The following is a 13,976-nucleotide window of genomic DNA, read 5'->3' on the forward strand; positions in this document are numbered from 1 at the left end:
CGTCATCTGGAACAACGACAGGACTGTCACTTACAGTCCCCGTCCATCAACATTAGACAAACTCACGCCCCCTGAAACTCTCATTAAAACCCATAAGTGGGATTTAATGAATGAGTAGTTGACATTTCTGCTATCTTATCAGAGATTCCCTCAGTTGTTTGCTTCGTCCCCATAAATGGGTCGCTACACTGTCAAAATACATTTGCAAGTACGGTTTGTGACCTAAGATTGCTTGTATGTGATATAGGGATTTGTTCAAAGTTCTAGAAATCATATTCTTGTAGCTGACTGAGATTTGATCAGCTAGATACAAATATATTGCAAATGTAGTGGAGATATGTATTCATCACCAAACATGCTATGCAGTTAGGTAGTTAGCCATTTGCTTTCTGTTCGTATTCTTATTTTGTACTATTTCTTATTGTTCTTGCGTTTGGGGGGCAGGTAGCCTAGTGGTTAGTGTGTTGGGCCACCAACCAAAAGATTGCTTGAACAAAACCCCAAGCTGACAAGGTAAGAATCTGTTGTTCTGCTTCTGAACCAGGCAGTCAACCCACTGTTCCTAGGCCGTCATTGTAAATAAGATTTTTTTCTTAACTGACTTGACTAGTTAAATAAAGGTAAAAATGTAAGTGTTGAAAAGGAAGCATTTCATTGGACTAGGTACACCGTATACCATGCTTATCCCGTACATACGGCTAATAAAACCTGAAGCTCTCTGGACTCTTTTCCCCCTCTCATACCACTTTGTGTGATTCGATTGTTGTAGTGGCCTAATTGTACCACTAAATGTGATGATTTGTGACTGTGAATCTGGAATGGGCATGAGTGGCATTGTGAAGACAAGCTCTTTGGAGGTAGGGGTCAGACAGTGAGAACACGGTTTGGCTGGCTGTGTGGGATTAGTACCATGGCCGTCACGCCTCCCTTGTCCTAAGGAGTTGCTACTCAGAGTTCACTTTCTGCAAGGAGCTCATTTTAGAACGGTTTCTCTCCTGTGCTTTTTTTGACATTGTGTAACCATGTTGTCAGAAATTCCCCCAGATGGAACATACTGGAACGTCCCCTGTTTTTGCTATTTCTTTGTCAGATTGAATTGTTTCTTCTAAAGTTTGGATGCAGTGGAACAAGGTTGCACCCTCTTGCATAGGTTATAGCTAGAGATAAGATAAGAGCAGAATACGATAAGATAATGAATTTATTATCAACATGGGGACATTTTGTGTGCGGCTCTGTGCATACATTAAACACATGCATATCAAGCGTAGACAAAAGACAATAAACAATTATTACAAACAATAAATACAACCAGTGAGGGTAGACAAAGTGCAGTTCATGTGGGAATCCTAATTATTCTGAACACAATACACATTTGTACACTATCGACTACAGCAGTGTTTCTCAACTCCAGTCCTTGAGTACCCCAACGGTACACACTTTTTGTAGTCTTGGACAAGCACACTTGCCAACTAATCATCAAGCCCTCGATGAGTTGAATCAGGTGTGTTTGTCCACCCACAACAGCACAAACATTTGTGCTGTTGGGGGTACTCGAGGATTGGAGTTGGGAAACATTGGACAGTATTAACTAAAGGCCTGCCTGCTGGACCTACTCGTGTTTGTCATTTAGAAGCCTTATTGCCTCTGGGATAAACAATTGTTTGGCTCTATTATTTTATGCCCTGGTGCCAAGTATTGTCAACCTGAGGGGAGTAGCTCAAACTCCTGATATTGAAGATGTCTGGGGCCCTAGAGTACGTTAATTTAATGATCTGTCTCCTTTAGAAGCAATTTGCCTATGGATACGAACCTGAGACACAATTCTGGTTTAAAGACTCTGGACCCCAGTTTTATCACGTTGTGTGTGTGTGTGTGTGTGTCTTTGAATGTGGGTTGTAATGTGGGTTGTAATGTGCCTTTGTCTGTGTTCAACTGAAATGTAGCATCTCAGATGTTATAATTTGTTTGCATCACCGTGGAGTTTCTGCTTCTCCTTTTTTCTTTTATTTTCTTTTTTTCTTGTCTTCCCTTTAGTCCTATCAAGTACGGTAGTTTGTCTGCCTCCGTCAAAACCATCTAATAACGTATGATCATTTCTGCAGCAGCTGGTTGCCTTGGAAACAGCTCCAGTAGTCCACACTAATCGCCATGCAGAGCCCAGGAGGCAGAGAGGCTGGTTGGTACAGCAGCCAGGTTACCCGTGATACAAGTCAGTATTGGACGTCTATCCAGGTCTGAGGACATCGGGAGATGACGTGGAAACGGCCACTAGGGGCAACAGTGTTACCTTCAAGTATGTTTCGGTTTTGCTAGGGTGTTGTGGACAGGGGTGGGTGTAAGCATCTGCCTCTGATTCCAAGTTCGAATCCAGCGATAGAAAGTAGTTTTTTATATTTTGGTTTTAAGCCTATCCCAAACCTTTGGTACATCTTAGAAATTTGACATTTGAGAAACATGGATGGACGTCTAATTCTGACGTGAGACTGTACAGAACTTCCCACCTACCTCCAGTGATAGAAAAATGTCAATAGACATTACATGTGTGACATTAGATCATTTTCCTGGAATGAGAGCTTGGCCTAACAACACGGAACTCCTCGGCAACACTGTGATGTCATGAAGTGTGTGTGCATGTGTTGTCACCAGAGAGCATGAGTAAGGGTGATCAGCCCTTTACAATTGGTTATGGACTAGAGCTAGGTCACTATTCAGAGTTCTCTAAAGCCCAGGTCATGCAGAGCCTGAAAGATGAAAATACCAACCAACCTACTGCGCATACACACAGGCACACATTTTATAACTAACCCCAAGTGACACATTGGTGAACCCCTGAACCAGTCACTAGAATGACACGGTGGTTGAGAGGGACAAGGCTGTTCTTATTGTGTACGGGCCCAGATCAGTCACCTTGGAGGTGACATTTCTCTAGCCCCAGTTGGAGCTCATCTGTTGGGACGATACCTCCTGTCACCACTGCACAGGGCCAGGGGGAACGCAAGCCCTCCATTGCTCCGTTCCCGCTCCATCACTCCATCTTACCGTGCGGTGACATATACAGTATAATTGGGGTGAGGAAGGGGCGCCTCTTTTGTATTGCCTGTGTGGCTCATGGTAGCTAATGGAAACACATAGTGGAAAAATAACTTGTATTCTATTTGGAAGTCACAGTGTGCTGTGAGTACACCAGATGCATAGGAGACAGATCTTAATAGTAGTTGCAATAGAATAAATCATTTTTTCTGCAAATAGAAACATGTCTTATTCTGTATATACTACATGAGGTGAACATAGGGTGGCAGTTAAGAGTGTTGGGCCAGTAACCGAAAGGTCATTGGTTCGAATCCCCTAGCCGACTAGGGGAAAAATCTGTCAATGTGCTCTTGAGCAAGGCGCTTAACCCTAGTCGGTCTGGATAAGAGCGTGTGCTAAATTACTAAAATGTAAATGAACAACTTGATGTGATATGTCTGTTTTGGAGCAAAACATGGCAATAAAAGAGCAACATTTCCACAGAGATAAAACATACAGAAAAATGTTATCATATTACTCCACTTAGTGCATGAAAGCAGTGATAAACGACTAAGCTCTTAGGGTAGCTTTCCACATTGACCAATCTTCTTTGGCCACAATCTCAAGTATTTTGTTTACTCTAAAGTATAATCACTTTTTTTGTCCAGTTCTTTTCTTTTAAGCTACTAAAATGTATCTATCGTATGTGTCTGTGTGCGTGCGTGTGACGGGGGGTTGGGTTAAAGAGCAAAACACACATTTCTGTGCACTGTAAGGGAAATAGAGGACAATGAAGTATTCTGAAATATTGAAAACCAAGCAAAAACCCATACTGGAAAATCTGAGCACTTGGATGACTTCCGAGATTGATGGAATTGAATATGTTTGACGGAATTGCTGTCTGCATTTTGATAACCGAGGTATCTCCCTCATTCCATTCCATTAGATTGAGTGCAATCCCTCTTTCCATTGCTTTCCTTTTCGGACCTGTCTTTGTCGGCGGAATAACAACTACAGTATCAATCGTCGAAGCTCAAATCTCGGACCGACTTTGATTAATCAAGATGACATTTCTTCCAATAACAAATCAAAAATCAAATCAAATTCTATTTGTCACATGAGCCGAATACAACCGGTGTAGAGCTTACTTATGCTTACTTACAAGCCCTTTAACAAACAATGCCGTTTTAAGAAAAATACCTAAAAACATAAGAAATAAAGTAACAAGTGATTAATGAGCAGCAGTAAAATAACAATACCGAGGCAATATACAGGGGGTACCGGTACAGAGTCAATGTGCGGGGGTCACCGGTTAGTCGAGATAATTTAGGTAATATTTACACGTGGGTAGAGTTATTAAAGTACCGCTTGCCATGCGGTAGCAGAGAGAACAGTCTATGACTAGGGTGGCTGGAGTCTTTGACACATTTTTGGGCCTTCCTCTGACACCGCCTGGTATAGAGGTCCTGTATGGCAGGAAGCTTGGCATCAGTGATGTACTGAGTCGTACACACTACCCTCTGTAGTGCCTTGCGGACGGAGGCCAAGCAGTTGCCATACCAGGCAGTGATGTAACCAGTCAGGATGCTCTCGATGGAACAGATGTAGAACCTTTTGAGAATCTGAGGACCCATGTCAAATCTTTTCAGTCTCCTGAGGGGGAATAGGTTTTGTTGTGCCCTCTTCACGACTGTCTTGGTGGGCTTGGACCATGTTAGTTTGTTGGTGATTTGGACACCAAGAAACTTGAAGCTTTCAATCATCTCCTTAGTCTTGATCACATTGAGGGAGAGGTTGTTGTCCTAACACCACACGGCCATGTCTTTGACAACCTCCCTGTAGGCTGTCTTGTCGTTGTTGGTGATCAGGAACACCACTGTTGTGTCATCGGCAAACTTAATGATGGTGTTTGAGTCGTGCCTGGCTGTGCAGTCATGAGTGAACGGGGAGTACAGGAGGGGACTGAGCACACACCCCTGAGGGGGGATCAGCGTTGTGGATGTGTTGTCACCTACCCTTACCACCTGGGGACGGCCCGTCAGTTGCAGAGGGAGGTGTTTAGTCTCATGGTCCTAGCTTAGTGTTGAGCTTTGAGGGCATTATGGCATTGAACGCTGAGTTGTAGTCAATGAATATTGTTTTCACATAGGTGTTCATTTTCTTCAGGTGTGAAAGGACAGTGTGGAGTGCAATATAGATTGCATCATCTGTGAATCTGTTTTGGCGGTATGCAAATTGGAGTGGGTATAGGGTTTTTGGGATAATGTGAGTGCTACGGGTCGGAAGTAAGGCAGGTTACCTTAGTGTTCTTGGGCACAGGGACTATGGTGGTCTGCTTGAAAGATGTTGGTATTACAGATTCAGATAGGGAGAGGTTGAAAATGTCATTGAAGATACTTGCCAGTTTGTCAGCGCATGCTCGGAGTACATGTCCTGGTAATCCGTCTGGCCCTGCGGCCCTGTGAATGTTGACCCGCTTAAAAGTCTTACTCACATCGGCTGCGGAGAGCGTGATCACGCAGTCATCTGGAACAGCTGGTGTTCTCTTGCATGTTTCTGTGTTACTTGCCTCGAAGTTAGCATAGAAGTCATTTAGCTCGTCTGGTCGGCTCGTGTCACTGGGCAGCTCTCGGCTGTGCTTCCCTTTGTAGTACAGTAATAGTTTGCAAGCCCTGCCTCATCCGACGAGTGTTGGAGCCGGTGTAGTATGATTCGATCTTAGTCCTGTATTGACGCTTTGCCTGTTTGATGGGGAATAGCGGGATTTCTTGTAAGCTTCTGAGTTAGAGTCCCAATTCTTGACTCTGGTGCTTCCTGCTTTAATTTTTGCTTGTAAGCGGGAATCAGGAGGATAGAATTATGGTCAGATTTACCAAATGGAGGGTGAGGGAGAGTTGTACGTGTCTCTGTGTGTGGAGCAAAGGTGGTCTAGACTTTTTTTTCCCCCTCTGGTTACACATTTAACATGCTGATAGAAATGAGGTCAAACAGATTTAAGTTTCCCTACATTAAAGTCACCGGCCACTAGGAGCACTGCCTCTGGATGAGCGTTTTGCTGTTTTCTTATGGCGGTATACAGCTCATTGAGTGCGGTCTTAGTGCCTGCATTGGTCTGTGGTGGTATGTAGACAGCTACGAAAAATACAGATGAAAACTCTCTAGGTAGATAGTATGGTCTACAGCTTATCAAGTCTCTGTTTCTGATTGGACGTTTCACTAGCATGTATTCCTCTTTTTCATTCCATCTGAGCCAACATCTGAGTCATCTGTTATGTGGACCTTATCTAAATAAGATCCCTTAGTCTCCCAACAGTAATCCCAAAATCAGACCGTACAGTTCTATGTGCCTATGTAGCAGAGGTTAAAGAGGTTAAAATAATGTCTATAATATAGTATTATATGTTATTGAAATAAGATATTTAAGATATAATAAGACATTTTCTAATTGTGTAAACTACCGTTGTACTATATTTGCATTTGAGATACTTTGGCAACATTTTTATTTGTTATACTTTGTAGAGGCACAGTCAAAGATAAGTGTTGTCATTCAAGTCACTCGTGTGTCTTTGTCCGTGTGTGTGTGTGTGTGTGCTGTTAATTTTGTTTCCTGCGATACCGCAAGCCAGACCTCTGAAATATAGTTCTGTAAATTAACAGAAGGCTCCAATCAACCTTTGAGGGTTTTTATTGGATGTCATTGTTAATTTGTTTAGCTGGACAGCATAACGTCATTAGAGAAAAGTAGTAACACTCTGCTACAAAACATATTCATATTTCTTATAATTATTTTGACAGGTTAATACAGCTGTCAGTCTGTGGCATCATTATTTGTCCAATATTGCCCTCTAGTGTTTGAGGACCATTCAAACAACTGCAGAGAATCAGGGGGAATCTCATGTATTTTCTTGAGTCCTAGTGTCCTCCCTCGCATTGGAGGAGAAGAGTCAAGGTTCCTTCTCTGACCTCCAATGTGTTTTGAGAATGAGGTGAGGAGAGAGGATGCGAGGAATCCAGGAAATACAATTGAGATTCAACCCTCAGATCATCATACAATGCGAATGACATGAGTCATACTCAGTGCTTGCCTTTGAATACAAAAACCTTATTTTAGTCTAGCCAGAGTCATAGATATGGCATGGACTCTACAAGGTGTCGAAAGTGTTCCACGGGGATGCTGGCCCATGTTGACTCCAATTCTTCCCACAGTTGTGTCAAATTGGCTGGGTGTCCTTTGGGTGGTGAACCATTCTTGATACACACGGGAAACTGTTGAGTGTGAAAAACCCAGCACTGTTGCAGATCTTGACACACTCAAACTGGTGCCCCTGGCACCTACTTCCATACCCCGTTCAAAGTTACTTAAATATTTGGTCTTGCCCATTCACCCTCTGAATGGCACACACACAGTCCATGTCTCAATTGTCTGAAGGTTTAAAAATCCTTCTTTAACCCTGTCTCCTTGCCTTCATCTCCACTGATTGAAGTGGATTTAAGTGACAAGAGTAAGGGATCATAGCTTTCACCTAGTCAGTCTATGTCAGTCAATGTTTTGTGACTCAGTTTATATGCCTCTGTCTAGACGAAAACAAGGTTGTTGTATTCCTGGCACCACTCTGCCAGGGCCCTCACCACCCTGTAGGCTGTTTTGTTGCTGTTGGTAATCAGGCCCACCACTGTTGTGTCGTTTGCAAACTTGATGATTGAGTTGGAGACGTGCATGGCCTAGCAGTCATGGGTGAACAGGGAGCACAGGAGGGGGCTGAGCATGCAACCATGTGGGGCTCCTGTGTTGAGGATCAGCGTAGCGGAGGTGTGGTTGCCAAACTTCACCACCTGGGGGTGGCCCGTCAGGAAGTCCAGGACCTAGTTGCACAGGGCCGGGTTCAGACCCAGGGCCCCAAGCTTAGTGATGAGCTTGGAGGGCATTATGGTGTTGAAAGCTGAGCTGTAGTCAATGAACATCATTCTTACATAGGTATTCCTCTTGTCCAGATGGAATACGACAGTGTGCAGGGCGATGGCACCATCAGTGGATCTGCTGTATGCAAATTGTAGTGGGTCTAGGGTGTCTGGTAAGGTGGAGGTTAGATGATCCTTAACTAGCCCCTTAAAGCACTTAATGATGACAGAAGTGAGTGCTATGGGGAAATAGTCATTTAGTTCAGTTACCTTTGCTTTCTTGGGTACAGGAACAATGTTGGACATCTTGAAGCAAGTGGGGAAAACAGACTGGGAAAGGGAGAGATGGAATATGTCCGTTAACAGTCCAGCCAGCTGGTCTGCACATGCTCTGAATTACTATGCAATTTAACGTTAGAATGTTGCAAAACGAGTTACCTAAGCAACTTTGAGCGTATTGTGATCGTCGGTGCCAGGCGTATCTCAGAAATGTCTGGCCTCCTGGGCTTTAAACGCACGACAGTGTCTAGGGTTTACAGAGAATGGTGCAATTAACAAAAAACATCCAGTCAGCGGCAGTCCTGTGGGCAAAAACAGCTCGTTGATGAGAATGGTCAAAGGAGAATGTGAAAAATTGTGCAAGCTAACAGGTGGGCCACAAACAGGCAAATATTTTTATTTTTATTTAACTAGGCAAGTCAGTAAAAAACAAATTCTTATTTACAATGACAGCCTACCGGGGAACAGTGGGTTGGTTAACTGCCTTGTTCAGAACAGATTTTGACTTTGTCAGCTCAGGAATTTGATCCTGCAACCATTCAGTTACTGACCCAACGCTCTAACCACTAGGCTACCTAGCGGCGCAGTACAGCAGTGGTGTGCAGAATGGCATCTTGGAAAAGCACAACCTTGTCAGTCCTTATTATGGATGGGCTTTTGCAGCAGACGACCACACTGGGTTCTACTCCTATCAGCTAAAAACAAGAAGAAGCTGCTCTAGTGGGCACGGGATCACCATCACTTGACAATTGAGGAGTGGAAAAACATTGCCTGCTCGCATGAATCCCGGTTCCTGTTGTGTCATGCTGATGGTAGAGTCAGGATTTGGCATAAGCAGCATGAGTCCATGGCCCCATCCTGCCTGGTGTCAACTGTACCGGGTGGTGGTGGTGTAATGGTGTGGGAAATGTTTTCCTGGCACACGTTAGTTCCCTTGATACCAATTGAGCAGCATTTGAATGTCACACCTTGTGTCCCGAAGGGGGGTTCGACCTAGTACTAGATGGGTGTACCTAATAAATATGGCACGGAGTCTAAGCTACTTACTCTTCAGGGCAAGTAGATTATAACCTACATCCTGAAGAAAATGTGATGCAGTCCAATCTGAATGAAATGTAGATTTTGCCCTATTCCTGTATACACCTGCAGACAATAACACATCTGTACTCAATTTGTTTGTTTGTGTGTATATCTGTGTGCGCGCATCCATGTCTGTCCATGCGTGCATGTGCGCGTGTGTGTGCATCTATCTGTGTGTGTGTCAGGATCCTGGAGCTGCAGCAGAACGGGGACATGGACATCCTGAAGCTGAAGTGGTGGCCCCGGGACAGCCCGTGTGACCTGTACTCTGCGGTGCACACAAAACACCGCGGCAGCGCCCTGGACATCCACAGCTTTGCCGGCGTGTTCTGCGTGCTGGCGGCAGGTGTGGTGCTCTCCTGTCTCATCGCCATGGTGGAGACCTGGTGGACAAGGAGGAAGGGCTCACGAGTCCCCTCCAAAGAGGTGAGGAGCTGGGGGAGGCCAGGGTGGTTGTGGGGGTCTGTGTCTGGGGGTCTCGGTAACACTTGACTTGAACATTTTGTTTTCCGGATACATGTCATGGTTGTCATGTCTACTGTACATGTTGTCAGTGTCATAATGTAACAGATGTTTGTACGTAGTGAGGAGAGCAGTTGTTAACCTGTTAGTCAAGTGGTCTGTCCCTTGCTGTGGTGTCAAAGCTGCCCCTGGCTAGCTGGTTAGGACAGACAATAAACAAACATTTGGCGTTTGATAAGATGAACACAGTGAAACTCCGGCTCACTCCAGGGTTTTCCATCTATGACACTGGAACTACATAAGGCGTGGGAACAAACCTCTTTTTAGAAGAGGTTCAATTTAACTGACATCTGTTACTGTGACTGCACATGACATAGAATGCATCCCAAATGGCACCCTGTTCTCTATATAGTGCACTACTTTTGACAAGGACAACCAGGGTCCACATGACTCTGGTTAAAAGTAGTACACTATATAGGGAATAGGGTGCCATTTGGGACGCACACATGCTGTAGTATATGAGGGGGTTTGTGTAAAATGTCACCAGTTTCGAGTGTATTTGTAAAATTCATAAAACGAAAGGGTCCGGAAGCTCACACAAGCTACACTGACTAGGTCATGGTTTCAGGGCTTAAACCACCATGAGCATCATCAATTGCAGCAACTGTTACTCACTCAAAAGACAAACAGTTCTCTTTAAACTGCATTTGGAATGTGGCTATCTAAATATTTCCTTGAAAGTCTGATTCCTCAAAGATGAGGTATTTTATGCCACATATTTATGGCCGCATAAAGACAGCCTATGGGATTGCTCCAGCATGCTCTAACCCAGACAGAGGCAGGGACAGACAGGGACCAGAAATCAGTGCAGGCATTTCTAACAAACTGGTTCTTTTTCTTCCTCGTGGCCCTCAAATAAGGACCATTCTGCCAAAACCCCCATTTAGACAGGCCCACTAGGCTAAAGATGGACCAGTCCATCTGGCATTTGTGTCTCTGTCCAGTCCATTTCGGGCCAGAGACATAAATGCAGACTCTTATGTTAACAACACCATAGAGTCATAGAGAAGAAGGCACACCAGCTTGAAACAGAAACGTATCCCATGTTAAAGGGCTGTATTGAATTTTGATGTCCCCTGTACATTTGATTGCTAACACAAGGTACAGCCATGCATAGCACAATAATTTATCTTTCCTATCTTTCTTTCTGTCATATCTCTTCTTCCACTCGTCCACCTAATGAGCAGGTAGGCACAGCCAAGGCGTTTTCATCACATCCAGACCCAAGCACAGTGGTTATGGAAATGATTGTCCCTGAGACTCGAGGACTGTGAAATCCTACTCAGCAAAGCTGATGTGAAATGCAAATGTACTAACGAGCAGAGAGTAATGCAATTATGGAAAATAAATATTGTCATGCCCAATTTAGTGTTCATTAGTCATGTATAAATTAGAATCACAAATTAAATCAAGCCATGGAGTGGCACTAATTTAGGATAATTTTTTTGAAAATGCATTTTGTAATAAAGCAAAGTAAATCTTAAAATGAGGGTCAGTTTACCACTAAAATAATAGTTTACTCCATTAACATTATACATTTTTTTATTTCACATTTAATTTCCTATGTTGCCGAGATCCCTCTCAACCCACCTATCAAGCCACAACCAACCATGCACACACCCTCATCAATAACCCCTCTGCCATGCTCTCCTCTCCTTCCCTTCCCACCTCTCCTACCCCCTCCTATTCTGTCCTCTCAGCTGGTGTCTGTGTGTTGTTGACTGGGTCACGACATCATAGCCACGCCACAGGAAGCCGGGTGCTCAACAGAATGCCTGTTTCATCTCTTCAGCTCGACAATAATGAAAGCTTTTGATCAAGGCAGCGAGGCCTGTGTCGTCTCAAGTCTGTTCCCCATCATAGCACCCCACCCCAGCTTTCTATCCCCCTCTACCCCCTACCCATGACCCCCTGCACTCACAACAGCTTTCATGTGTCAGGTTAACTAGTGAGCATGTCTGGCCAGTGATCATATACAAAGAAGCCCAGTAGCCCCCTGCCATCTTTATTAACCTTCAATACAGGGACCCTGACTGACCAGTGTATCGGTGCCTGGGGTTCAAGGTCTTTGTAATGAAGAGCATTGAGAAATCAATGTGATTATCACATCACTTAATTTAGCACTCAAATAGTCCTATCAAAATTGCCCTTTACTTTGGTTAGGTACTGCATGGATATTGGTTGCATTGTTAAAAAAAAAAAATATTTGCATGGTATTGATTTTAAAGAGTGAGTTTTGTAAAAAGCTGGGTAGTAGTGATCTGTTGCGAGCCCTCATCCTCTTTGAATATTGAACTGATTTGGCTAATTCACATAAAACTGGATATAGAGTGCTGCATTATAAACTTTGAACTTCATACTATTTACGGAATCCAAGAGTTGTAGTGGTAGCCTAAAGCTGCCATGGTGAAAGTAGTGGTGTCTTAGCCATGTTGTTTAGTTGAGCCCTACACTTCACCCTGCCCATGGCCCACAGTGACGCTGGGGACTGTGCTTATGAACCGTGGTTACGGTCGGCAGGGTGATGGTGGTGAGGTCACATCCTGCTGGGCCCGGTGCAGTGTGTCAGAGTGACCCAGTGTGTCTGCAGTCAAGAGGCTTTCACTAGGAGCCATCAGCTTCCTCAATATACTGCACTACTGCCCTTTCTCATTAGGAATATCCCTTCCCTCCGGTCCTCAATATAGGCTTCGTCCCAAATGGAACCCTATTTCCTTTATAGTGCACTACTTTCGACCAGGGCTTGAAACCATATGGTCAAAAGTAGTGCACTATGTACTGTAAGGACTGCTCCCTAGCTCGCTCACACACAGACAGACATACAACAAGCTTACAACGTGCATACAAGCATACACAGACCAACAAACACTGAGTAATGACACAGCTGCTCAATCGCATTAGGCTTGTCGCAATTAAGCTGGTGTTCCTCTTTGAATGAAACCTGTACTTTGCACCTGTACTGACCTCGCCTTCTGGATGACAGCGGGATGAACAGGCAGTGGCTCGGGTGGTTGATGTCCTTGATGATCTTTTTGGCCTTCCTGTGACAACCGGTGCTGTAGGTGTCCTGGACGGCGGGTAGTTTGCCCCCCGGTAATGCATTCAGTAGACCACACCACCCTCTGGAGAGCCTTGCGGTTGCGGGCGGTGCAATTGCCATACCAGGCAACCAGGCCCGACAGGATGCTTTCAATTGTGCACCTGTACAATTTTGTGAGGGTTTTAGGTGACAAGCCAAATTCTTTAGCCTACTGAGGTTGAAGAGGCTCTGTTGTGCCTTTTTCACCATACTGTCTGTGTGGGTGGTCCATTTCAGTTTCTTAGTGATGTACAGTCGTGACCAAAAGTTTTGAGAATTACACAAATATTAATTTTCACCAAGTCTGCTGCCTCAGTGTCTTTAGATATTTTTGTCAGATGTTATTATGGAATACTGAAGTATCAAAGGCTTTTACTGACAATTGCATGAAGTTGATGCAAAGAGTCAATATGTGCAATGTTGTGCCTTCTCTTTCAAGGACTCCGCCCTGGTATGCTGTCAATTAACTTCTGGGCCACATCCTGACTGATGGCAGCCCATTCTTGCATAATCAATGCTTGGATTTTGTCAGAATTTGTGGGTTTTTGTTTGTACACTCGCCTCTTGAGGATTGACCACAAGTTCTCAATGGGATTAAGGTCTGGGGAGTTTCCTGGCCATGGACCCAAAATATCAATGTTTTGTTCCCCGAGCCACTTAGTTATCACTTTTGCCTTATGGCAAGGTGCTCCATCATGCTGGAAAAGGCATTGTTCATCACCAAACATTTCCTGGATATTTGGGAGAAGTTGCTCTTGGAGGATGTGTTGGTACCATTCTTTATTCATGGCTGTGTTCTTAGGCAAAATTGTGAGTGAGCCCACTCCCTTGGCTGAGAAGCAATCCCACACATGAATGGTCTCAGGATGCTTTACTGTTGGCATGACATAGGACTGATGGTAGCGCTCGCCTTGTCTTCTCCGGACAAGCTTTTTTCCGGATGCCCCAAACAATTGGAAAGGGGATTCATCAGAGAAAATGACTTTACCCCAGTCCTCAGCAGTCCAATCCCTGTACCTTTTGCAGAATATCAGTCCGTCCCTGATGTTCTTCCTTCCTGCCCTTCTTGACACCAGGCCATCCTCCAAAAGTCTTCGCCTCACTGTGC

At 44.4% G+C, this 13,976-nt stretch overlaps 1 protein-coding gene across 3 annotated transcripts in view; it reads left to right on the plus strand.

Annotated features, from left to right (window-relative positions):
- The window catches only part of grid2 (glutamate receptor, ionotropic, delta 2), a 555,674-nt gene that overhangs the window by 533,107 nt on the left and 8,591 nt on the right, over positions 1-13,976 (plus strand). For all 3 annotated transcript variants that reach the window (XR_002475295.2, XM_021620870.2, XM_021620869.2), the window contains exon 15: positions 9,453-9,693. Coding sequence is in view for 2 of the 3 variants with exons in the window: in XM_021620870.2 (XP_021476545.2) it covers positions 9,453-9,693 (241 nt within the window). In the remaining variant the exon portion in view is untranslated. The remainder of the gene's footprint in view (positions 1-9,452; positions 9,694-13,976) is intronic.

The sequence above is a fragment of the Oncorhynchus mykiss genome, chromosome 11 (assembly GCF_013265735.2).
Source record: "Oncorhynchus mykiss isolate Arlee chromosome 11, USDA_OmykA_1.1, whole genome shotgun sequence".
NCBI lineage: Eukaryota > Metazoa > Chordata > Actinopteri > Salmoniformes > Salmonidae > Oncorhynchus > Oncorhynchus mykiss.